Source organism: Pochonia chlamydosporia, chromosome 3 (genome assembly GCF_001653235.2).
Source record: "Pochonia chlamydosporia 170 chromosome 3, whole genome shotgun sequence".
In the NCBI taxonomy this organism is placed as follows: domain Eukaryota; kingdom Fungi; phylum Ascomycota; class Sordariomycetes; order Hypocreales; family Clavicipitaceae; genus Pochonia; species Pochonia chlamydosporia.
In genome coordinates, this window is record NC_035792.1 from 297350 (window position 1) to 319745 (window position 22396).

Genomic DNA, 22396 nt, shown 5'->3' on the forward strand with positions numbered 1-22396 from the left:
GGAACACAAGATTGATTGCTCTTAATCTAGCCAGCAACGTGTCTCATCGCTTCTCGATAGACCCCATCTCCCATCCCATTTCATCAAATATATGTACAAAACGTTTCCCACATTTTCCATCCTCCGCTTTTCCCCAGTGATCCCATCGATGAGCACCTATTTCGAAGGCGCAGGAGAAACGGCAAACGTCGGTCGCACAAATCGGCTATGTTAAGTGTCAGTATACATTCCCTCCATCAACAACTCCAAACGGCAAAACGCACCTCTCGTTGTTGTAAACCTTGGTGTTCTCGCCCAGCAGCTCCTTCTCGCGCTTCTGGTCGGCCCAGTATCTTCGGACCTGGTCGCGGTCTTCTTCGGCTTGCAGGAGGGGAATCAGGTTGATACGAGCCCACATCTTCTCACGGGCCAGCTCGCTACTTTATGTCAGCAACGGACTCATCTTCAATGCTTTGTCGGCTTTGTTCGCATCTACAAATGGCCGGTTCGTCCGTTCAATAGATACCGCCGATATTCGTTTCGACTGTCAAGGTATGGTGTTGGGAGCACCGAGGAAAACGTACTTGGCCTCACGAATACCTCCAATCAGCTTGTACCAGCCAAATCCCATGACGGCACCAACTCCGAGCAGTAAGACGCCGGGACGGAACCCTTTGGCAGGCAGATTTCGCTATTTTCCATGTTAGAGCTCCGCAGAATCTAGATCAGACTTCATTCAAGATGCCAATTGCCCGTTGATTCCATTCCAGCCCACCCGATCTTGCTCCTCAGCCAGGCCACTTGACCAAGTCGGCAGCCTTCAAGTGCGCCTAGCCAGAGATACCCGGGACAATCGCATCCTGAATGCAAAAACATTCGTCGCCATCCACGTACCTTGTACTGGACGGGCTCATACCCGCCCCTGGGGGGCATATCCTGCGCCATCGTGATGAAGTTTGCGTATCGCGGATCGGTCTCGAATCAAGGTCGACGGGAGTCAATTGAGTGTCGTATAAGTATAACCGGTCGTGATCGTACGAAATAGGGCTGGGGGTATCGCACGGTGCCGGCCTGCCTCCGAATTGCTGTTTCTTTGCGGTGCCCTTGATGGGTTCGTGATGTTGGAGGCGGATGCGAGGCGATTGTTTTGCGTTGACGATGACTGGCTGGCGATGATTATGTAAGAAGTGGGGCCATGTAGCTTACCCTACGCTTTGCGAGATTTGAGCAGTTCGGTGAATGTTTCCATAAGACTAAGACTATTTCGCCTTTTATTAGGCAGAAATATCTTGGAATCTGGGGCGTAACAGACTTCTTGGGTTTTGGTTTCTGTCGCAAGGTGTGGTGGGCTTTTGCTTGGCGTTTGGTTGGAATAGTGCTCTCCAGTCTGGCTTCGGATCTTTTGCCTGCCGCCCAAACTACTTCCAGAAACGTGTGGAATTTCTAAACACCTTTCCTGAATTGTTGCGAAATCGTAGAAATTTGGTTAAATTCATTCAGCTTGAAAGAATAAACTTCCAAATGACCCAAACTTGCTCCAAATGCGTGTATCTTAATATATGAGTCTATTTATTCAGATTCTGTCGTTTCTCATAGCTGTCGTAGGCAAAACAATACAATGTACATCTTCAATAACTGTCAACTTCAAGCATGTTCAGCATCTTCAAGCATCAGGACAACAACGCCCATATCAGTCCACTTCTTGAATCACCTCGCAGCCTGCGGTGTGGCTGTTCTACTAGGAACGTTTGAACCAACTCCATTCCCATTCGCTTTAGCGGCAATGGCTGCTCCAGTGGTGGCTGCCTTGGAAATTGTAGGTCTATCGCATGGTAGGAAAACCCTTCCATTGGGATGCTTCCTCAAAGGTCGAGTGTTGGCCACCCGCTCCCAGATATCCATAAACTCGTCTTCGAGCTTGTCATCATATGGGTCTCTCATCTCTCTTTTTATACGGCCGTTCGCATCCCGTTGAGGAACACCCTTATCGTCTCGGATAGTCTTCACATATAAATAGGCGAATTCAGGCCAGTCCCACCATGGCGAAGTGAGAATTACAGTTCGCCATATTCCGTCTTCATGGGCGGCTACGGCGTCTTCGTATCGGGAAGTCATGTTGAAGCAGAGGCGGTACCAGTCCATCATTCCGTACATATCGGCGCGAGACCAGCCACCCAAGATTTCGCCACTTGGGAGGACTTCTTGACGGGCCTCGACCCACGATACTAGGGACGGCCAAAAGGTTCTTTGCAGGAGCTCCAGCTTGATGGCTTCGGTTATGTCCTTGTAACCGATGGGGTGGGCGAAGATGGGATCTGTATGGGCTGCGTGAAGCCACTCTTCTTCATGTTGAGCGGTGGTGCCTTCCAGGGGGGATTTGTCCGTTGGATATGGATATGGGCGCCACTCCATGGTGGTTGTTTGGCATTGGTGTTTTTGTTTGGACTGGTGTCGGCCGGTGTTTGTGTTGGTAAGTGATGTCATATAAGCGTTCAGTCTTGAGATTTAGTACACGTCACAACAGTGACATAATGGAACAGGCGTAACACCGTTTAATGGATCATCCATGGATGGCTAGAAATCGTTGAGATGCAGAGACCCTTGATTGAAGGTGGCATATCGGCCGGATGAAGTTGGAGATCGATCAAGGGCCAAAGGCCGTATCCAACTCAGCTCCTGATGGAAGTGAAGTTGCGAAGGAGATGTTGGAAGGTCAATGGAAAAGAGAAACGCTGAGTGTCAAATACATGACGGGCACGCAGCTCAGGAGAACTCTGATTCATGTGAGTCAATCACATAAGCTCGGCCGGAGTCAGAGCAAGAGGAACAAGCTCCGGCATGGCCGTCTGGGGGGGCCTGCCGTCCCTAAATATCAAGTTTGACAAAAGACAGACTGTTTGACTGCCCAGTAACAATACCCAAACCACACGCGACAGATAAAAGCCTCTCTTGGCTGGGGCGCCTGAGCGGCAAGTTGCAGAAAGTCAAACTCATGCCTGTATTAACCGGGCCGCAATGCAAGGCAATCGCCTTGTTGCACCTTGTTGCATCTGGAGGCTAAGATTGGAAAGCTAGTAAAATGGCTTGTGATTGGAGCCTCAGCAGCGGAACTTGGGTTTCGTTGGCCGCCGCCCGAGGATAGCGCCACGCCAGGCTGTGATGGGCACCACAACGTATGCACACAAGAACACTGGTTGGGCCAAATTTGGGGCGGAGATGGGGCCGTGGAGAGAGGATGAAGATCCAGGTCCAAGACGGTCTTGGGGAACATCTGAGTGAATGTCTGGGGAGGACTGTGAGCGTGGGGGGTTGCTTGACGAGTTTGGTTGCGAACGGACAGGCTTGACGCATTAGAGATCTGCCACAAGTAAGCAAAATAGGAAGCAAATGCCTGCGAAAAGGGCACAGAGCTTGGGATCTGTTCACCGCTATGAAGGAGGCTTCGGGCAATTCCCCGATCTGACCATCTGTTTGTCCAAATTTGCGCGGTCTCCTCCAGGCTGCCCAAAAGAAAACAAAATGAAGCTGGCTGCGGTGAGAATATGCCTCATCCAGAGCACACTGCCTGCTCAATGCAACCCCCCCAGTCAAGCCGGGAGTCTGGAGGATGCAGGGTGTTTTGCCACCAAACAAACAGAGGGCTGACAGCAATGCATGTGATGGCAGGCATCTCATCCGGGGAGGTGTTTGATGGCGTTAGTAGATGCTGCTGAGGTTCCAATTACACGCCTTTGTGGTGTCGTTCATGCCATGCCTTTGACGTCACTTGTGAAGTTGTGAGTTTCACTCGAGTCCTTGACCCGCTGAAAGCCGCCAAAAGCAATTGACTCGTGCATGTTTGCTTGCGGGTGGCTGTCCGATGGAACGAGGTCGATATAGCCGGTCGGCGCAACAGGGAGAACGGGACGGCAAAAGCCTGCTTGTTTGATGCAGTTGGCAAAATGCCGTTGTGCAACGATACACACATCCGTGATGCGATGCAGGTGGGGGGTTGGTTTGGTTATGGATTTGGATTTGGAGATGTGACTGACTATCTGTTGATGACTGGACAGGTTCGATGCCACTGCTGAGCTGTTTGGTCCCCCTCCTCTCTCCATGCCATGAAATGTCAATGTGCTCCGTGTTCGCTGCAAGCTGCATTGGAGCCAGACAGCTGGAAGGAGCAAGCCCCTGCAGCTTCCTCACGCCTCCGCTTGTTGGGCCATTTTCACATGAAACAGGCAAGAACCAGAAGCTCAAGAGTCAACGCTTCAACATGACCCCTCAAATGTTGAGGGGATTGGGCGTCGTTTCGATGATTCGGGTCCTTTGGGCTGAAGCAGGGATACTGTGCGATTTTCAGCTACTACTCGTGTTCGCGCTCAATTTGACATGCGACTTTTCCCATCTTGATTGCTTTCTAAACTCTGGACATGGTGTAGGACTCGCAAATTTATCGGTAGCCTGGCCAATTATGGCATCCGACGCACCATGGCAGCACCAGAGCTGACAGAATCACGAGCTCTCGCATCTTCCGACTGTCGTGCAATCAAGAAATTTCTTTCTATTCATCATTCTGTGAGAGCAATCCGAAAACGTCGCATATACTCCGTACTTTTGTCAAGATTCGGATCATCATGTCATGAAGTAATCGCTTTGCTGCATCGCAGACCCCATATTGTCGAACAATCGGCAGGATTCCCACTGGGATGGCCCACTCAAGCTCAGAGCAGCTCCAAGCTCCATCAGCCCATCCATCACGCTTGGCACTGATTGAAATCCGGTGGCTGCTATTGACCAACCAATCCCGGCGTTAGGACCTTTCGTCCTGTCCGTCGGGCCTTGGAGATCAATTGATGCGATCGTATAGCGTAATCGGCATTCGGTGCCGATTAGCCACCGAATAGTCGAAAGTCGGCTAGATGTTACCTCCAAGCACGGGATTGCATACCGAAGCATGCATAATAAGTGCCAACCGAGCCTCCTCTTGGCAGTGCTATGAATGAACCAATTTCATCGATACCCTAGTTGTTGCTGAAAACTGCGATTGGCATCAATTCACCATGTCGTGCCCAGACTGCTTCCGCGGCCAGATCCACGAAGGCTCAACCAAAGGCAAAGTCATCAATCTCTATGGTCTCGACACATATGTGAGTGAGCCACCGAACGGCAAACCCGCCAAAGGCATCATTGTCATTATTCCAGATGCATTTGGCTGGGATTTTCCAAACAATCGCATCCTCGCGGATAATTACGCCGAGAAGGGCGACTTTAAAGTCTACTTGCCCGACTTCATGAATGGTGGGTAACGCATCACAACAGACGACTTTGTCTGCAGTCATAACACATATCACTGCACGATAGGACTAACACTACTGGTATTCACAGGCGCCGCGGCACCTGTATCCATGTTATTCAACATGCAAACCGCTCTCGCTCCAGGCAATCCCTTCACTCGTCTGTAAGCAACTTTCTCCAGCATGACACGGTCGTGTACGTCATCTAAACTCTCATCTCTCATCTAGCTTCGCCCTCGTTCAAGCACTCTTCGCAGTGGTCCCTTTTTTCCTCCGATGCTACCCAGGCAAGACGTATCCAGTGGTAAAAGGCTTTTTCGAACAACTCCGTAAGGAACAAGGCCAAACCCTATCCATCGGCGCCGCCGGGTTCTGCTGGGGTGGGAAGCATACCGTGACACTCGCACACGGCGACGAAATAAACGGACAGCCCCTTATCGACGCAGGATTCACAGGTCACCCCAGCATGCTCAAGATCCCCGCTGAGATCGAAAAGATTAAGCGCCCAGTGTCCTTTGCCTGCGCAGAAGATGACAACCAAGTCTCGCTCAAGCAAGCCGAGCAAATTAAGAAGATCGTGACGTCCTTCCCTGACTCGTTCAAGGGTGAAGCCCGGGTTTATGACAAGACGGGTCATGGTTTCTGTGTCCGTGCTGACCTCAAAGTCCCGGATGTTGCTGCACAAGCAGCCGCTGCTGAGGACCAAGCCATTGCATGGTTCACGTCTCATTTCAAAGTACCGGCGTGAAGGGCGATGTTTCTTGAAATTGAGCACAATGTAGTCAGTCTGTGAGGGGTTCATTTTGCGCTTGTTTTGCACGTTGGAGATGCTAGCGATACCAAATGATATTGAATGCGATTGACATATGGGCCAGTTCTTTTTCACCCATAGAGAGTGGTTTTCTTCAATTGTATGCAGGATCCGTTAAGGGACTGGAGTCCTTGAATGACAAACAATACTCTGCGACGTTCAAACAGTAGAAGGGATAGGTGTATTATTCCAGGTATTAGTCTTGTCTATCATGCCATGTAATCTATACTCCAAAGACTATTGTATGATGCGGCGTTGTTATGCCCATGTCCATATACCAAATTAATCATGTGCTTCGTAAGACTATCAATTAATTCAGTATCCATTACCCTCAACGTTCATTCTTAAGTAGGTCACTCAGAAACTAGAGCTCCTCGCTTGCATGAATGGGCATTCTTACCCAGCTACAAGTTGAGAGGCATCGCTCAACAGTTATGATGATGCCTTAATTGCCTGACTGCCCAAACTCTTCTGTGGGCTCAAGCCGCCGAGCCCTTCGCTTAGTTTCTTGGTGACCATGTCAGGATCAGGCTCGTCTGTCCCGACGAAAGTCCAGCTCTCTTCGGTGTCTTCATCTTCTTCAGCATCCGGCTGGCCATTCTGTTTAGCCTTACGTTTGATGAGACTCTTTGCATATTCGAGATCGCGGTATATGTTTTGAATGGCAGTGTCAACCCCCTTATCCTACATGATTGTTAGTTTCCAAGCCGCAGAATATTGTTGAAACAGTGCAGTGCATACCTTGCGAATCTGCTCTCCAAGCACACGAGCCTTTACAATCATTCGCTCGTTTCGCGTCACCTGCCACAAAGCTCTGCCAAAACTGTTGGCACCCCATCGCCTCAGGCCAACGCCGACACCGAGATCCTCAACTCGGCTCGCAAAGAAGAATTGGTCGCCAAAGAACGGCCGAATGATTGTCGGAATACCTGCTCGCAAACTGGCGCCGGTTGTTCCTGAACCACCGTGATGGGCTGCGGCATCAATTTGTCGGAACAGCCAGTCATGTGGCGCAGACTTGATGACGAAGATTTCAGGCGGCATTTCTGGCTCATCAGGTCTCGGCTTGGCAGGATCATCCTTTGGTGAAATTCGATCTGACCAACCCTTGGACAAAATGCAACGAACATCGGCTTTGAGGACGGCATCAATGACTTCTTGCGTCATCTTGGCAGGGTCATTCACAATGATGGAGCCGAAACCCACATACACAAGTTTCTTTCCATCGTCCTTGGCCCTTTTGATGAAGTCGGACAGTTCCTTCGGAGGCTCGTATTCACCACCCTCATCCAGGAACCAGTACCCCGTGACTCTAATCCAGTCCGAAAAGTCGAGCGGTGGAGCAACGACGCTGGGACTGAAATTGTAGAGAAAAGGTACTTTGTTGGGCTGCATCTTCTCCAAACTCGTGTTGGGAAGACCAAGTGTCTTGTTGCGCCAACGGTTGACTTGTTGCGCTGTAGCTTTCCAGAAAATGTTGTCAAACATGACATAAGTCATGTAGTTGTAAGCACCGCCCATCTTGTGCTCCGGCATGATAAAGGCGTGCGGATACGCTCGGGTCCTGGTCCAGGGCATAGTGAAAGCCCTGAAGTATGGGATACCCAGCTTCTCCGCAATGTGAATACCAGCCATTGCCGAAGGCGACTCGATGAGGAGCTCTGAACCCAGGCATGCTTGGTATGCAGAATCAAGCAATTCATCGAGCCAGCCTCGGAATGCCGAATTGGCTTCTCGAAGGAATGAGATGGTAAAGGTGCCATTCTCAATGCACAGCCGCATGAGCTCGCCAGGGTCACCTTCAACTTTAGCAAACTCAATGCCATGAGACTCGATCCACCCTTGAAACTCGGCGTGGGTGGCAATTCGAGGCTTATGCCCTTCTGCCAGTAGACCTTTGCAAAGAGCAATGTATGGTTGAACGTCCCCCCTGGACCCAATAGTCAGGCATGTAATCTTCATCGGCTGCGGCGGTTTGAAGTTGAGGAACGAGCCGTCCGTCTCGTCCATGAGAATCGTAGGGGCGTTTGGTTGGGAGTCTGCTTGCTGAGGGGGAAGAATCTCATGCTGGGGGAAGTCTTCCTGTCTAGCTGACTTGAGAGCGTCTCGTTCGGCCATGGCTTGGTCTTCTTCCTCATGGTCTTCTTGGTGAAGGATGCCTGCTTCTCTGAGGTAACGGTTTGTCTCCAGGCTTTGCAGCAAGGTCACAGTACAGTCATCACGTACATCGACCTGGCTAAACTCAAAGAAGAGTTCCTCGTGCCCACGAATTACGATGGTGAGACCAGAATACCCAAGTCGAAAACCTTTCTCCTTATGAGCGGTTTCAATATCCTTGAGTGGAAGAATCAACTTCGTTCTTGTGCCGGGAAGTAGGCTGCGGAAGCAAAACGACCTGTCACTGATGTAAATTTTGCCATACAGAGGCAATACCCGAATAATACACCCAAAGTAAGTCGCTTGAAGCTTTTCAGATTCGGGTAGAGCAAAATGAGCCCTGAATCGCTCCATAGAAGTCTGAATCTTGCCGTCAGAGTCCTCTTCGAGTTCGTCCTCATCAGGTCGAAGTCCGGCCGGTTCTCCATAGTGCTTACGACCTCCCTTCCACATTCCTGAGACCTTTTCAACGTATCCCATAGATTCCGTTGCAAGAAGGGAGCTCATTCGCTTGCTTGTTTTATTCAAGTAGTCAGCAAACGCACCAGCACGCTGCAAAGGGTATGATCCCATCTTGGTGATACTCTGGAGCGTAGGAGTCGTCGACCGGGGTCCCATTCCCTGCCCATGATATCCAAGTTGACCCATGTGTCCCGTTGTAGCCGCATGCTTCATGCTCATCGACTCTGCGGGAATGGACGATTCCGACTCTCTGTGTAATTCCTCCTCTTTGGCGTCCGTGGACTGACTGGAGGCATCCGATCGGCGCATCGTTGGACTGTGAAACACTTCGCTACCCTTCAAGATTTGACTCGCTGAAGGGTCTTCGGTGGCCACGGAGATGGTCAAGTTGGAGAAACTTGGGTCTTCAGTGGATGACTGTAGATTTGAGTCGGATGATTCCATTATATGCCTGTCCTTCTTTTCATCCCCACGTCGTGTGCTCTGTGTTCTTCGATGACCACTGAAACTCCTTCTAGGGCTTTGCTCACGTATCATGCTGGACACTTCATGGCTTCGCCGCCCCATATGCCGGATGGCATCCAAGCTGGTTCTCGAGGAGCACTCCATGCTGGCTCGCGGGCTAGGGTTCGCCGAATGAGGTGACATGGGAGAAAGAGTAGCTTTAACGGACTCAGGTAGCTTGGCAGTTCGGATCTTATCGACGTGGATGCTTTGGTGAGTAGGCGCCTTTGCTGGATGTGGTGAGATCTGGCGGGACGGCTGGCTACTGGAGTGCTGCTTAGGCTGTTGCAGGTGTTGTAATTCTTGCTCAGCAATGACCTTTCCGGGGGTTCTGTTGTTGGATGAAGCACCATCGACCAAGATTTTCAACACATTGATGGCCTCCTTTCCGAAGTTGAAGAAGGAAAAGAAGTACTGCAAAATCTGTCAGCTAAAGTTCCTACCGGCCGCGTTTAGAAACACCCAAAATACGAACCTCATCAATGGCATATGTTTCATCGTTATCAATTACTCGAATCTTGCACGTCTCCGAAAATTCCATCATCTGAGTTTCTTCAACATCAATAATATTGTCGATTGGTAGTGAAATTTTGACACTGTCGCCCTCGTTGTGACTCCGGAATATAACCCGTTGCAGGCTCTTGACCCACTCCTTGGCGCTTGGAGCACTATCGGCCCTGAAATTGTAAGTCCGATGGCTGGTGACAACGTTGAAATGCAGGCCGTCTTTGTCTGTGTCTACCACGTTGGCCGAAATGCCAAATCTCAAGTCAATTTGGCCGTGAGGGAAGTAAAGATTGGTGGAGTCCCGGTAGTACGATAGAACATCACCCTTTAAGCGGAACCAGTATCGATGATACTTGGGATTGCGCTTGCCACTCTTCGATAAGTAGCCAGACTTGGCCACGACGTGCTGTTTTTGTTTAGCGCGTGCAACAAAATGGAATGGCTTGACTTTTGGGTAGAGAGCTTACAGCCTTTTTGGGAAGATACGCATAAAAGCAAATGTGCTTTGCCGTGATATAGAGAAAGCCCTGAAGGAGCACACTCTGTAATAACCAACAAGGGTATTCTGAGACAAGATTGTTAGCCACGAATCACCATCTTGGAGTATGATGGTGCGACAATTTACCTTCTATGACCTGCTCGGGCTCTTCAAACTCAAAAATTTCCATCAGCCGTTTTGCCAATGCAGAGGCCTCATCACTATCATCACTTCCACCTAGATCGCTAGATTTTCTCTCCAAATCGAAGCTAGGTCTGCTGGCTACCTCAGCCCTCGCCCGAAGCATTCGGCTCATTACTGGTGCAAGTCTGTTGTCTTCCTTCTCTAAAGCTACTGTTGACGTTGCAAGGTCGACGGTCTCCTGAGCTTCGTCGGACGAATCTAAAGGAGGAGCGGACAGCCGACTCACTTCTTTCTTTTTGCCTTTCCGTTTCGGCAGCGTAGAGAGCGATTTCAGCAATCTGTGGCCGGATGATAGCCTCTTCTTATGACCTCGTCTCGCGTCCTTATCTCGTGGTGGAAGTATCACAGTTTGGGAAAGATCCTGGCTACCACTGGAGCTTTTCAAGTTCTCACTATCTTCCTCGTCGCTGCTGCCGTCGTCGAAGCGAGTGTTGAAGTCTACTCTCGAGCCTGCTGCTGCTATGAGACCGAATATGCTTTGGTTCATATTCACCGACATGGCTCGACCGCGTTGTGAGGCCGGGTCATTAGGGGAGTCCTCATCATCACTGTCGCCATGTTTCAGAGGCTCCGGAAGATCGAGGGAGGTCGCCGAGGGATCATCGCGTCGTTTTTTTTGGAGTTTCCGACTGACACGCCTCTGGCCGCCACTATCTTCACCTCCAGTAGACAGGCGTGACCCGCCGCCGCTGGTGGGCGACATGGGCGGGAAACTGTCCATGGAGTTGACGTGACGGTGGAGACGGAGGTTTCGATCGAAGTATCGGGTATTGGTTGTTGAGAAGGAAGAAGGCTGCGTCGAGTTGCAGCTTGCGCCGGCAACTGAAGGTTGCTGCTGGTGGTATGGATGTCCCGGCGCCGTAGTATTCCGGAATGGCGGAGCTGGGCGTTCGTCGACGGCAAGGCGTTATGTTGTATACTTAAGCTGAGACAGATGGAGAGAGCCAGCGTGATGCCAAGGTCGATGAACACAGAGGCATACGCAGCTTTGCCCGCAAGATTCAGGGCAAAGATGAAAGTGCAAGGAACGTCGAGATAATTTTTGAGAGGTTGGCGCCAAAGTTTTGAGGTTTGTGTGGTTGAGCACAAGCAGACCTGGCTTTGACTTTGGATGTTATGCAATCGGGCAGGCACCTCCAGGCCACAAAGCGTAAAGTCCAGCAACATGGAAGGGAGGTAAGTACCTTGTAACTTTGGACCAGGAGCAGAGCACCACGAGCTCTGATAAGTCGATAAGCAGGGGCAAGAACACGTCAAGTGGGTATCAAGCTCTGATGGTGGGGAGGGAAGGAGCAGGGGAGCTGGCACTTGCTTGCTCAAGTCGGGTGTGGTCTCACCACCAAGCCAAACAAACTTCAGGGTCGAGTCTGTTCGTCTGGACCTCATGTTCACTTGCACCTTGCGAATGACAACCACACAAACTCAAGAACACATGCCGCTCATGCTGTATATTCTAGCGTCGACAAGTCTGTGAAATTACTTTCAAGGTTTGGTGCTGCTTGACGCTTTGTTCTGCGCCCTAAGCCATTAGCCCTTCTTTCTGCCTAACTTTCTTGGCGAGACCACAACGACACACCACAATTCATTTACCTCACACCGAACAGAGAGCGGCACTATACCACAAAAGCCGAGCAGCCTGATGTCGGCAGAACGACAATAGTATGGGCACTGATCTCTGTCAAGTGTTTGTCTATTCCAACAAGGTGTTGGGGGATGTGGAGCAATATTAGCGCCTACCACAATGCTGGAGGCTGTGAGAATCTGGGGCCGTCATGGTTCCGCCACAAGGTGGATGCCCCAACAGAGAGCAGCCAGAGCAGTTGAGTCTATTCTACTGTGTGAGCAGCCGCACAGAAGTCTGGCGACGCAGTGTGGATGCTGGCTGGTGACCTTCACATCAAACCAGTCTCAAACCCCAAAATATCATCGGCTTGCCACATCAGTCAGCACAAGGAACCTAGGAAGATCACTTCATCGGCTCGTCTGATTGACGGGGATGAGGCGCCGGCTTTATCCCCCATAGTCCTGATGTTGAGCATGTTTGGATGTCGCCGAATGGAGCGCTGAAGTCCTCACCTATGACGTGTTGTGATATCAGAGCATGAACATGGAGACCATGGCATCGGTGGATGCGAGTTCACAGCGCACCGCTCACGAACGAACGTATTACAGAATGACAATGAATGAATTTGCGTGCCGGTTCACTCTTCCTATGAATTGTCGACCTTACCTCCACGGCACTGGAGTCTCTCTACAGGTCCTGTCGTTCAAGTGGTGCGACGAACATGGTGGTCACATGCCAACTTGACAACCGATGTGCAGACTGGACAGCACAACTTGAGACGTGACCTGACCCATGCGCCATCACATCGTCGAGCCGCATGACCAAGACCACCCGAACGGCCTGATCTCTACCTCAGTTTCAGCGGCCAGTCATACTGCAGTCGCCCAGTTTGAGGGTGTATTGTCATCCTGGGTTGGCATGCAGCAACCCCAAAATGCACCATTTCTGGCATTGTTCATGAAGCACGCGGCACGTGGGTCCAAGGGGAAGGCCACTTCTCCAGGCTGTTTATTCCAATCTCAGTGGTTCCATTGATGCGGGAGTATTCTTCTTTTGGGCTCACATAATCCTCGACTCAATGGCTACCGCAAATCTTCCTTGAGAAAAAGTCACGGCTCGTGCTGTTGTGAGCACTAGTGTCCTATGCATTGTGGCACAAGTTGCGTCTTCGTCGTGTGACAGCAATGGGCACTGTTCCCAAGACATTGGCGACTGTCACAAGCATGATATAATGACCGACTGCTGCCAAATCAATTGGTAACTATGTGCGGCTGTTACAAAAGCGCAGCCATTATACGCCGCCTGTTCCATCTTACCAACTCCATCTTTTCGGCAAACAACGAAGCCCGAGTATTCCAACGTAAATCATCGCATCGCCTCTTGCTATTCGCAAGCCCATCGCCAAAAATAAGCAATAACCTTACTTGTTTGCCAAAATAACGACGCCAAGCCAGCTTGACGTCAAATGTAAGCTTAAGTGGGCTGTGTCAAAGGGCCCTACACATACCAGGGACACTATTTGGGTATCGCTAACAGATCTTTGTTCCAGTTTGTTGTCGATCACTACGATACAGCCAATTGGTGGTAGATTGCCAAGACCTGAACAGCGATCAGTGCTAATCGGGCCATAGACGAACTTGAGGCTGCAGTGGCGACGAAGCATTTAAGAGGGAACCGTTTCTCAACATTCTACATTGAATTTGTGCCTGGTAGCTTCTAACTGCGTTATTCTTTCATCGTTTCTTGCATCAAAATGGACGCTAAACTTAGTATTCCTACTGCTCCCGCCTCCTCCCAAGGATGGAAAACATTCGTCGGACTTCGCATAACCATTATCGTTTGCAGCGTCTTGGTTCTTGCTCTCACTGGTCAGCCAGCATCGACTAACAATGTCATTCCGCTGCTCTTCCTCGGACCTCCGGTACATCTCCCATCAGAACAGTTGCAAGCGTACAGGAACAAATTCTAACAAAATGCAGGCCGGTCTCTCAATCATATGGTCCACAGCGGACGCATTATCCTATGTCTTGCGGCGTACCCATCGGGGCATAACGCCTGGTGCCCGCGTGGGCATGGACCTGATCATCTCGCTCGCCTACCTTTCCCTCGAGATTGTCAACGGACTTCTGGAGACGGCCTGGACAGACGAGGAGTATCCCTCGAACCTGAAGGAAGCAGATCGCATCCACGCCATGGTTTCTGCGGCGCTTGCTTTTGGCGGGATTGCGACGTAGGTAACTTCTTGCTTTGGGCTGGAAAGTGTACTGACTCACGTGGGTAGAATTATTCACATTGGCCTTTTCATAGTGGCATGTGTGGAAACGCATCGCGAGAATACAGAAGTCAAGGTGCTGAGGGCGAATGCTTTGGCTCTTAACGATATGTAATGGCGCCTTTCGACGGAGAGGGCCATGGAATTGTTGACAATGGGAATGGGCTGTAATGAGACTGAGTATAATGACGATGATACAGAGTCGGCTACATGGAGAGGTTTAATACGAATACATGAATGTAATGTTTAATGGTAGGTCAAACGACAAAGTTTCCAACTTATATGACTTTAATGTAGAGGACTTATAAGTGACAAATAAGCTAATCTAACTCGAGTAGCTAGATGTTAAGAATCTGAATACATTTTGCCTGACAGTTTGCACGTTTTGAAGTCTGTTGTAATGTGAAGGTCACGCCAAGGTGGTGCTGAGGTTGTAGACTTGGGGTCAAACAAATAGCTGAGCTATAACATGGCGCGAGATAAGGAAGAGTTTGACCAATTTTAATAACACATATTGGCTAACTTGGGACGACTCACAGAGGAATGCATATAATAGGGGCACTCCGAAGTCTAGAGGACAATTCAGTTTATAGATACCGCCAAGATCAGCAATTTGATCAAAGCGATGGTCAAAGCATCACTCACATGATAACCGGGCCATGGCAACATAACCAGCTAGCAATTCATACCTAACTAGACGAAGTAAAAGATTTGTTCAACCAACTACTGACATACAATCCAAAACGACATCACTTCAATGCAGCTCGCAGCTCATCATACGTCGGTCCCAGCTCCTTCAATATCTTCACCGCACCCGCCTTATCACCCACCACCAAAGGATACTGCAAAGCACCAACCAATCTCGCCTGCTTCGCCATAATCCCAGCAGCATCGGTTTCCCCAATCCTCTCCAGGCAAGTAGCGGCATCCGCCAAACGCCGCACACCAACCCTCACTGCAAAGTAGACGAGAGGATTCTTGACGCCCGGGTGGAAATTTGTCTGAATAATCTCTGCTAGCCGCTCTGCTGCTTTGGCATTGCCACATGAGCCTGGGGGCATGTCACTGTCTTTTACAGCCGCCATGCTGAGCCACTTACGTGCGTTGGGAAGAGTCCGCCTGATGATTTCTTCCTCCGTATACTTGTGGATCTGCTTGAACTCGCTTCGCATCATGTACGACTTCCCATAGCCGAGGGAATCAGTCTTCCAGGACTGCAGAAACTCTGACACAGGGATCGTTGCGTACGGGAAACCTTGGGGATCATGCAAGTCCACTCTATCGCCTTCAATCCCAAGCACAACAACGTAGTGATCCGCCCCCATGGGTCCATTATTCCCAGGCTGATATCGCAAGTATCCCATCTCAACGGGTCCCACGAACACGGGGCCCTTTTCAAGTTCCTTCTTCAAAGAAGCAAGTGCATCGTCCGCATCTTTGCCAACGGTCAGTTTGGAGGTCCACCCCGCAGCCACGAGCATATCCTCAAACGACTGCATTGGGTCCCAGGCATAAGGGTCAAAGAAGACGAGTTCCTTGCCAATGACTTCCATGCCAAAGGGGCTGCAGGTTGCGAACTCAATGACAGCCGTGGACGGGGCATCTGCACCCATCATCATGGCGAAGGAGTTGGCGTAGCAGTAGGGGCCGGAGCCAGTGTATGAGTGGTGAGACATTTTGTTGTGACTTGGAGAGAAGTAATCGCTGTGTAGTGTGATATTTGAGTATGGGTGTTTAATGAGTTGGGGATTGGTTTGTGCTAAAATGGTGGCTTATATGCTGGATTTGGCCGAAATATAAAATCTAGACAATACGCGGGGGAATCGAGCCGTGTTCAGCTCCCATTTTGGAGCCAATGACAATTCGCAGAGGGGGGATTTAGGTACCGAAATGGAAGAAAAACGCGCGTAATTCAGTTTGGGCGAATGGTAAAATTTGCTGGGAATTCGGCGGAGTCAAAGTCAAGATGAGGCGGTTGGTGATGATGCGCACAGATTGCTACTGTGGATGGTAACAACGTCGTGAGTCGCGGCACACTTTTCGCAGCACGTTTGTATTTTTGTGATGGAGGTCAAGGACCGTGATTTCAGTGTTTGCAAGCATGACAAAAGAAGGTCGACTCTTTAAATGGAATCATGTCTCGACAGTGATGAACATTGTTAGCGATGAGAGCATCTGTTGCAAGTACATCTGCCAGAGTGTGTTGTCTGCACGACTCAACTCTTTTTGAGACTTCCAAGTTTAAACCTCTTATGAAGCGGCATCCTATTTGATTAAAAGGGTGCATTCAAGCTATCTAGGCTGATATTTACAATTACAGACATGAAGTCCCAGTATCAAGTCAATCCGCAAGACTCCGGTCAAATCGGCGCCTTTGCCGCAGCTGTGATATCTCAAGGCACGCGACAGAAAGAACTGGCAAGTTGTACACCAAATCTAATAAAACATACAAATTACAGAAGTTCTCGGATGCAATATCCACGCCAAGAGTTGTACACATTTCCCAGTAAATCCTCTTCTTCATTCTTCACTCTCGTAAATCTCGGCAGCCAACGTGGGGGTCCGAAGCTCAATCTCAATCAACTTCATTCAACCCCTCCTGCGATCTCGGTCCTCTCAATCTCAACTCCAACCACACAACATCACCAACATCACCAACATCAACCCATCATCTACACATAACCACCGCCTCACCAAACACTCGTCACGGCTTCAAGCAAACATGTCCCTCTTCTCCGCATCCCTCATCTCTCAAGACGTAGCCTCCTCCCTCCCCACCGGCTACACCATCCGCCCCCTCCAAAAACAAGACTACGCAAAAGGCTTCCTCACATGTCTCCACGACCTCACATGGACAGGGGACCAAACAGAAGAAGAATTCAACCAGCGCTACGATGAGATGGACACGCAGGGCAAAGGGCCGTATTACTACCTCGTCATAGAGCATGAGGGCCGCATCGTTGGCACCGGCGCCGTCATCATCGAAAAGAAATTGTACGTATTTCACCTTCCCGTCGACCCGTACTAACGGCAGTAGTATCTGGAACCGCGCATCGGTAGGCCACGTCGAGGAAATCTGCATCTCAAAGGCCCACCAATCTAAAGGTCTGGGTCTGAAAATGATCAATGCCCTCGACTCAGTGGCCAGGAATGTCGGATGCACCAAGAGTCTTCTGAACTGCGATCCCGCCAAGAATGGCTTCTACGTCAAGTGCGGGTATGTTTCTTCAGGGATGGAGATGCAGCATAGTTTCAAGGAGGAGAAGCAGTAATGTAAATTGAGATGTATCAAAGATACTAGGTACATGGTAGGCAGCGATAGAATTACAGCTTCAGAGCTTCTTCAATCCGAGCCTTGCTCCTCTGTTCTGCCTTGACGAATACATCCAGTGCATCTTTGAGACGCTGCGTTGCTACCGCATCCGCCGCAATAGCGTCATCTAGAGCGGCACCATTGTGCGCGAGATAGTCGATGCTTGTGTCTGCCACGACATCGTTCCAACCACCTGGGGAGAGCGGATCAGTTCTGGCAAGTTTCTGGATTCGCTCGGCCGTAGGATTGGGAGACTTGTAAACGTGAATTGGTTTGGCGGCCACTTCTCCTGGTTGTTTGGTACTGTCGTATACAAGTAGTGCGAGCTCATCGAGAGTCTTGTTCTCGAGGGTGGCAGAGTGGCAGCCAAGGTGGGCACAAGCCATTGCTTCCTTGACAGAGATGAAGCTACATTTTTCAGTGAGTGCTTGTCTTGGTGGGTTGAGAGCTGGTACCTTGCGTTTTTGAGAAACGGCTGCTCCTTGCCTGTCTCTTTGTATAGCCGTCTATACACCTCTAGAATGTTAAACACCCTCGCCGACATGGGACTCTCCGTCGCTGGATCCTCATAATCCGTCCACACGCTTCTATCCTTGTGAGTTCGAACCTCTACCCAACATTAGTTCCAGTAACATGCCGCAACTCAAGCCCATCCAAACATACCGTTGAAATAAGGGCTGATATAGATGCAACCCGCCTGACTAGCCGCCACAGCCTGCGGCAACCCAAACAGTGCTGTACCCAGGGTGGGTATTCCCTCTCTGCTTAGAACCTCGGCGGCGCAGAGTCCCGGACCAGTGGAGGGGATTTTGATGCAGTACCTGTCACGGGTAATTCCAACGCGAGCAAACTCCGCGTCATAGAGACGGGCATGTTCAAGCGTTTTTTCTTTGTTATATGCTTCAGAGGGGGAAGTTTGCAGGAGAACACGGCCGCTTATAAGGTCGATATTCTTCTTGCACATGAGGCAGGCCTGCAATGGTCAGTATACAGTAGAATGTGAGGAAATACAAGGTGTGAGAGGTAGCTACCATTCTTGTGTAAATCGCAAGCCATCCTTCATCCTTAAGCTCATTCGCAACTTGTGCCAGGAGCTCCCTGTTGGACTCATTGCTCATTTGAACATCCACAAAGATCTGGTTGCTAGTCTGGTCGTGTGGCTTAATAGGCAGAGACTTGATGTATTCGGGATCCATCCAGTCGACATCAACATCGACTACAAATGTGAGAACAAGCTATCCATGTTACAAGGTATACGTACGTTGCTCTTCGAGCTTTTGAAGCCATGAAATTTGTGCTTCAGCCATGTTGCCCATTGCCTGCAATTAATTTCTCTCTATGTGGTAAGAATACGAAATGAGTCTAAGTTGTAATAATCCATCAACGTCAATCACCTCATGTTTTATACACAGTCATTTCCCCTCACTGTAGCATCAACCCCTCGGAGCATTGCATTCCACGATCCCCTCACACCTCGCACCGATCACGAGGACATCAGTGCGGCTGCGTAATAACAAAGAACATATTTACTCCTCATCACAACGGCGCAAGTGCCATTTAACACAGTCCACCATTCTCCTGTTGTCCTCAGCCATGTCTTTATAAGTGGTGGGTCGCAAAGCTCCGAGTTGGAACCTCCGCCAACGGAGCTGGGTGACTGCCGCCCTTTGCAGGGCACAATGAGGCGCTGGGGCAAAGCCGCTTCTTGAGCTGCATGGTTGAGTGGGTAAAACGGATTTAATGATGAAAGGTGGTATTAGGCTCTTTTCATCTGTCGGAATATTGGACATTTAGCTTGTGGGAGAGTCCAATATAATGACTCATAAGGATTAGTCTCTTGTAGCTTTGAATTAGATACTTGCTTCTTTCGTATACTACCTACTTGATATTATTGACGGTGATAGGAATTAGATCTCTCCGCAGGCTGAACGAGATCCGCTGATTGTATCACATTCTCCACACATTTTGGTCCGCCTCGACCCACGATCGACATCAGACGAACATACCAACGGATTCAAGTGAAAAGCTTTCCGATTACAAATACTCTCATCTAAATTGTATATATTACCACGTATCCCAACAAGTGAGATACTTCCAAAACACACAACCCACGATTCTCCCAGATACCATGGCACCAATTATCGTACCAGCGAACCAACCCGAGAAGCGCTTCTACGCAGGCGGGGCACGCATTTCTGCATTTCGCTCCGATCCGCCTTGTTCCTCTCACCAGCCCGAAGATTGGGTTGCCTCCACGTCATGTTGCTTTGGGACCGCTGGCATTGGATATAGTCGACTCCCAGACGGGACCTTGCTTACCGACACAGTCGCAGCGGAGCCGGAGAAGTGGCTCGGCGCAGAACACTTGGCTAAATATGGAGCTGACACAAAGCTCCTAGTGAAGCTGCTTGATGCCGGTCAGAGACTCCCCGTGCATGCGCATCCTCATGTGAATTGGTCCAAGAAACACCTCGGGAGGAATCACGGCAAAGCAGAAGCCTGGTACATCTTGACCCCTGGATCAGTATGGCTCGGATTGAAGGACTCGATTGACGAAAAGGAGTTGCTGGAGCTTGTTGAAGGGAAAAGGGGAACCGAGCTCCTACACCGGATGCACAAGTTTGATGTGGTGCCGCATCAGACACTTTACGTTCCGCCTGGTACATTGCATGCCATCGGAGAAGGCATCATGGTAGTGGAGGTACAAGAACCTGAGGACCTCTCCATCCTCTGCGAATGGGAAGGATTCGACATTGACGGTAAAAAGGATGGCCATCTCGGACTCGGTTTCCCAACAGCTCTCACAGCTGTCGATACGAAAGGTCGCACGAGAGAGGAAGCTGAGAAATGGGTCACTTCGGACCAGGTCTCGAAGAGTGTTTGTGCCGCAGAATCGACCGAGTATTTCCGCCTAGAAAGGATCCACGTCGAGGGCTCGTCAAGCACAGAACGCGGGCTTGCTATACTTGTTGTTCTTGAGGGCAACGTGTCGTTAGCGACGGCCAGTTCAAAGCCTTTGAGGCTTCCAAAAGGGTCGACAGTTGTCATTCCCCATGAAGATGGAGAGCTCAGGCTGCAGGGAGAGGCTGACGTCCTCATCGCTCGGCCGCCTCAGTGAGCCTGACGGCAGCTCTTCTGAGATACACCGAGGATAAAAACACACTATTCTTCCTTTCGTCTCATGGCGCAGTCTGGTGTTCTTGATGGACATTTCTCGTAACCATAATGCCTCTTGAGGGAGGACTGACACCAACGTCTTCCAATTCGATAGACTCCGTATCATCTCTCCTGGCTGATTCGTTTTCGGACGCTTCATCTGTTAGGTGGGCAAACGGATGCTCATCGGTCTCAGGTCCGTCATGATTATGAGATTTTACGTGAGTGGTTGATGTTCCATGACTTTTATCTACACCCCAAGTGCGAAAAATGTCTTTCTGGTGTGCGCTGGAGCCAGAGTCTTTGGATGGTCGAAGGTTGTTAAACGAGATTGGAGTCAGGTAGAGTAGTCCAAAGGATATTTTGTTGATTATGGGCTTCAGGAATGGCAAACAAGCTATTACGATTAGCAAGTAGATTACGTCTCAAGAACCAGAGGCTTAACTTACCACACACAATGGCAATGTTTCCTTCAACAATGGACCAAACTCCCACCGCAACAAAGTTCCATGTAACGTCTGGGTCTGTGAGATCGAGCGACAGCAGGTAGTAAAATCGTACAATGGAAACAATAGTCACGCTACAAGCTTTAGTTAGTAAGACAGTCGAGGATTTTTGTCAAGGCCGCAACGTACAATATCCCAACCAAGAAGACACACCCCAGAGCAACCTTTTGAATCCGTGGCAACTGAAGTCTCCATATGTACGGCACAGGAAGCGCCAGCATCATCAAATCCGTAGCAATAGTCGGGATAGCATTTCCATAAAAGAACTTGATTTGGTCGGCGCCACAGTGATACTCATCAGGACTCATAGGGTTGACGGGGTTGAAACGCTCCCAAACTGCTCGGGTAGGTAGGCATTGGAGAAAGGTGACGAGCAACTGCACATTGTGTTAGCCTTGTAAGTAAATTTTGGGTGAATGGCTCATACCACCGCAATTCCCCAGATGCACACAATGGATACAAGGACGAAAATCGGCCACTTGATTGAGTCTCGAACTGCAAATGACCGCCAGTAAAATGACAGAATGGAAAGCTTGACAGAGACCAAAGTTAGAGTATAGCAGATTTCGGCGATGAATAAGCCCAGCGCCCATGCATAAACAGCGTCTGGCTTCGCAACCCAGACATGTTTTCCAAGGCCCCGACTAACAGCTGGATTGCGTTAGCAGAGATATTCACCAGAATAGCCTCTGAGATCAATGGATCCATGGTGTTGGTTAAAACGTACCGTATGCTGCCATGCCGAGAAGGTGGCCAAGGGCTGGTAGCTGCTGGATGTTAGCACACTGGCTCAGTTTGATGTCAAAGTACACTTCGGAAATATTTGATGCGTACCAAGGCTACAATAATAAACCAGTCGTCGAGCCATAGCCGCAGCCCTCTCATCCGTCGTCCGACGATTCGACAAATGACCATTGTCAATGCCAGCCCCCAGGTCGCCACCGTAATCGCGATTATCAGAGGCTGCTTGTTTTGGGACAAGTCCACGCCAGGAGGCTGCGGAGGCAGTCCGCCAGCGGCCATATTAGTGATGTTTACTCGAAGTTCATTGCATGATACCGAGAATTGATGAGAGAGTCGAGATAAATGTCCACACAGTCAAGGGCCAAGCAGCTAAATATGGCCGATTGTGCAACTCGTCAAGACTCGAGGGAAGACGAAGAAATGAGACAATTCTTTTTGCGAACGCAGGATGTTTTGACTTTTG

At 49.9% G+C, this 22396-nt stretch overlaps 13 protein-coding genes across 13 annotated transcripts; 7 read left to right on the top strand and 6 right to left on the bottom strand.

Annotated features, from left to right (window-relative positions):
• Positions 1 to 156: 156 nt before the first annotated feature.
• On the bottom strand, positions 157 to 924 carry VFPPC_15708 (NADH:ubiquinone oxidoreductase; the record flags this gene model as incomplete). Its single annotated transcript, XM_018293461.1, has 4 exons — positions 157 to 205; positions 264 to 416; positions 564 to 670; positions 874 to 924. The coding sequence occupies 4 exons, from the start codon at positions 922 to 924 to the stop codon at positions 157 to 159; spliced, it is 360 nt and encodes a 119-aa protein (XP_018144479.1).
• Positions 925 to 1686: 762 nt separating this feature from the next.
• On the bottom strand, positions 1687 to 2391 carry VFPPC_03999 (hypothetical protein; the record flags this gene model as incomplete). Its single annotated transcript, XM_018283421.1, has 1 exon — positions 1687 to 2391. One exon carries the CDS (start codon positions 2389 to 2391, stop codon positions 1687 to 1689), a length of 705 nt encoding a protein of 234 aa, XP_018144480.1.
• A 975-nt stretch (positions 2392 to 3366) lies between these two features.
• On the top strand, positions 3367 to 3624 carry VFPPC_15709 (hypothetical protein; the record flags this gene model as incomplete). The annotated part of the gene is made up of 1 exon (XM_018293462.1): positions 3367 to 3624. One exon carries the CDS (start codon positions 3367 to 3369, stop codon positions 3622 to 3624), a length of 258 nt encoding a protein of 85 aa, XP_018144481.1.
• Positions 3625 to 5021: 1397 nt separating this feature from the next.
• Positions 5022 to 6003, top strand: VFPPC_04000 (dienelactone hydrolase family protein; the record flags this gene model as incomplete). The annotated part of the gene is made up of 3 exons (XM_018283422.1): positions 5022 to 5259; positions 5347 to 5419; positions 5484 to 6003. 3 exons carry the CDS (start codon positions 5022 to 5024, stop codon positions 6001 to 6003), a joined length of 831 nt encoding a protein of 276 aa, XP_018144482.1.
• Positions 6004 to 6498: 495 nt separating this feature from the next.
• Positions 6499 to 11081, bottom strand: VFPPC_04001 (UDP-glucose:sterol glycosyltransferase; the record flags this gene model as incomplete). Its single annotated transcript, XM_018283423.2, has 5 exons — positions 6499 to 6750; positions 6808 to 9603; positions 9665 to 10102; positions 10164 to 10261; positions 10322 to 11081. The coding sequence occupies 5 exons, from the start codon at positions 11079 to 11081 to the stop codon at positions 6499 to 6501; spliced, it is 4344 nt and encodes a 1447-aa protein (XP_018144483.1).
• A 1038-nt stretch (positions 11082 to 12119) lies between these two features.
• Positions 12120 to 12365, top strand: VFPPC_15710 (hypothetical protein; the record flags this gene model as incomplete). The annotated part of the gene is made up of 1 exon (XM_018293463.2): positions 12120 to 12365. One exon carries the CDS (start codon positions 12120 to 12122, stop codon positions 12363 to 12365), a length of 246 nt encoding a protein of 81 aa, XP_018144484.2.
• Positions 12366 to 13695: 1330 nt separating this feature from the next.
• VFPPC_13556 (hypothetical protein) lies at positions 13696 to 14329 on the top strand (the record flags this gene model as incomplete). The annotated part of the gene is made up of 3 exons (XM_018291331.1): positions 13696 to 13863; positions 13922 to 14172; positions 14224 to 14329. The coding sequence occupies 3 exons, from the start codon at positions 13696 to 13698 to the stop codon at positions 14327 to 14329; spliced, it is 525 nt and encodes a 174-aa protein (XP_018144485.1).
• Positions 14330 to 14963: 634 nt separating this feature from the next.
• Positions 14964 to 15890, bottom strand: VFPPC_04003 (RADC family protein; the record flags this gene model as incomplete). The annotated part of the gene is made up of 1 exon (XM_018283424.1): positions 14964 to 15890. One exon carries the CDS (start codon positions 15888 to 15890, stop codon positions 14964 to 14966), a length of 927 nt encoding a protein of 308 aa, XP_018144486.1.
• A 646-nt stretch (positions 15891 to 16536) lies between these two features.
• On the top strand, positions 16537 to 16896 carry VFPPC_17769 (hypothetical protein; the record flags this gene model as incomplete). Its single annotated transcript, XM_022429455.1, has 1 exon — positions 16537 to 16896. The coding sequence occupies one exon, from the start codon at positions 16537 to 16539 to the stop codon at positions 16894 to 16896; it is 360 nt and encodes a 119-aa protein (XP_022285507.1).
• A 40-nt stretch (positions 16897 to 16936) lies between these two features.
• Positions 16937 to 17486, top strand: VFPPC_15711 (GCN5-related N-acetyltransferase (GNAT) domain-containing protein; the record flags this gene model as incomplete). Its single annotated transcript, XM_018293464.1, has 2 exons — positions 16937 to 17208; positions 17252 to 17486. The coding sequence occupies 2 exons, from the start codon at positions 16937 to 16939 to the stop codon at positions 17484 to 17486; spliced, it is 507 nt and encodes a 168-aa protein (XP_018144487.1).
• Positions 17487 to 17538: 52 nt separating this feature from the next.
• VFPPC_04004 (transaldolase protein) lies at positions 17539 to 18834 on the bottom strand (the record flags this gene model as incomplete). The annotated part of the gene is made up of 5 exons (XM_018283425.1): positions 17539 to 17935; positions 17983 to 18136; positions 18191 to 18500; positions 18559 to 18743; positions 18789 to 18834. The coding sequence occupies 5 exons, from the start codon at positions 18832 to 18834 to the stop codon at positions 17539 to 17541; spliced, it is 1092 nt and encodes a 363-aa protein (XP_018144488.1).
• Positions 18835 to 19655: 821 nt separating this feature from the next.
• VFPPC_04005 (mannose-6-phosphate isomerase) lies at positions 19656 to 20645 on the top strand (the record flags this gene model as incomplete). Its single annotated transcript, XM_018283426.1, has 1 exon — positions 19656 to 20645. One exon carries the CDS (start codon positions 19656 to 19658, stop codon positions 20643 to 20645), a length of 990 nt encoding a protein of 329 aa, XP_018144489.1.
• A 61-nt stretch (positions 20646 to 20706) lies between these two features.
• Positions 20707 to 22212, bottom strand: VFPPC_15712 (hypothetical protein; the record flags this gene model as incomplete). Its single annotated transcript, XM_018293465.1, has 6 exons — positions 20707 to 21080; positions 21133 to 21263; positions 21319 to 21566; positions 21617 to 21840; positions 21917 to 21956; positions 22024 to 22212. The coding sequence occupies 6 exons, from the start codon at positions 22210 to 22212 to the stop codon at positions 20707 to 20709; spliced, it is 1206 nt and encodes a 401-aa protein (XP_018144490.1).
• Positions 22213 to 22396: the final 184 nt, after the last annotated feature.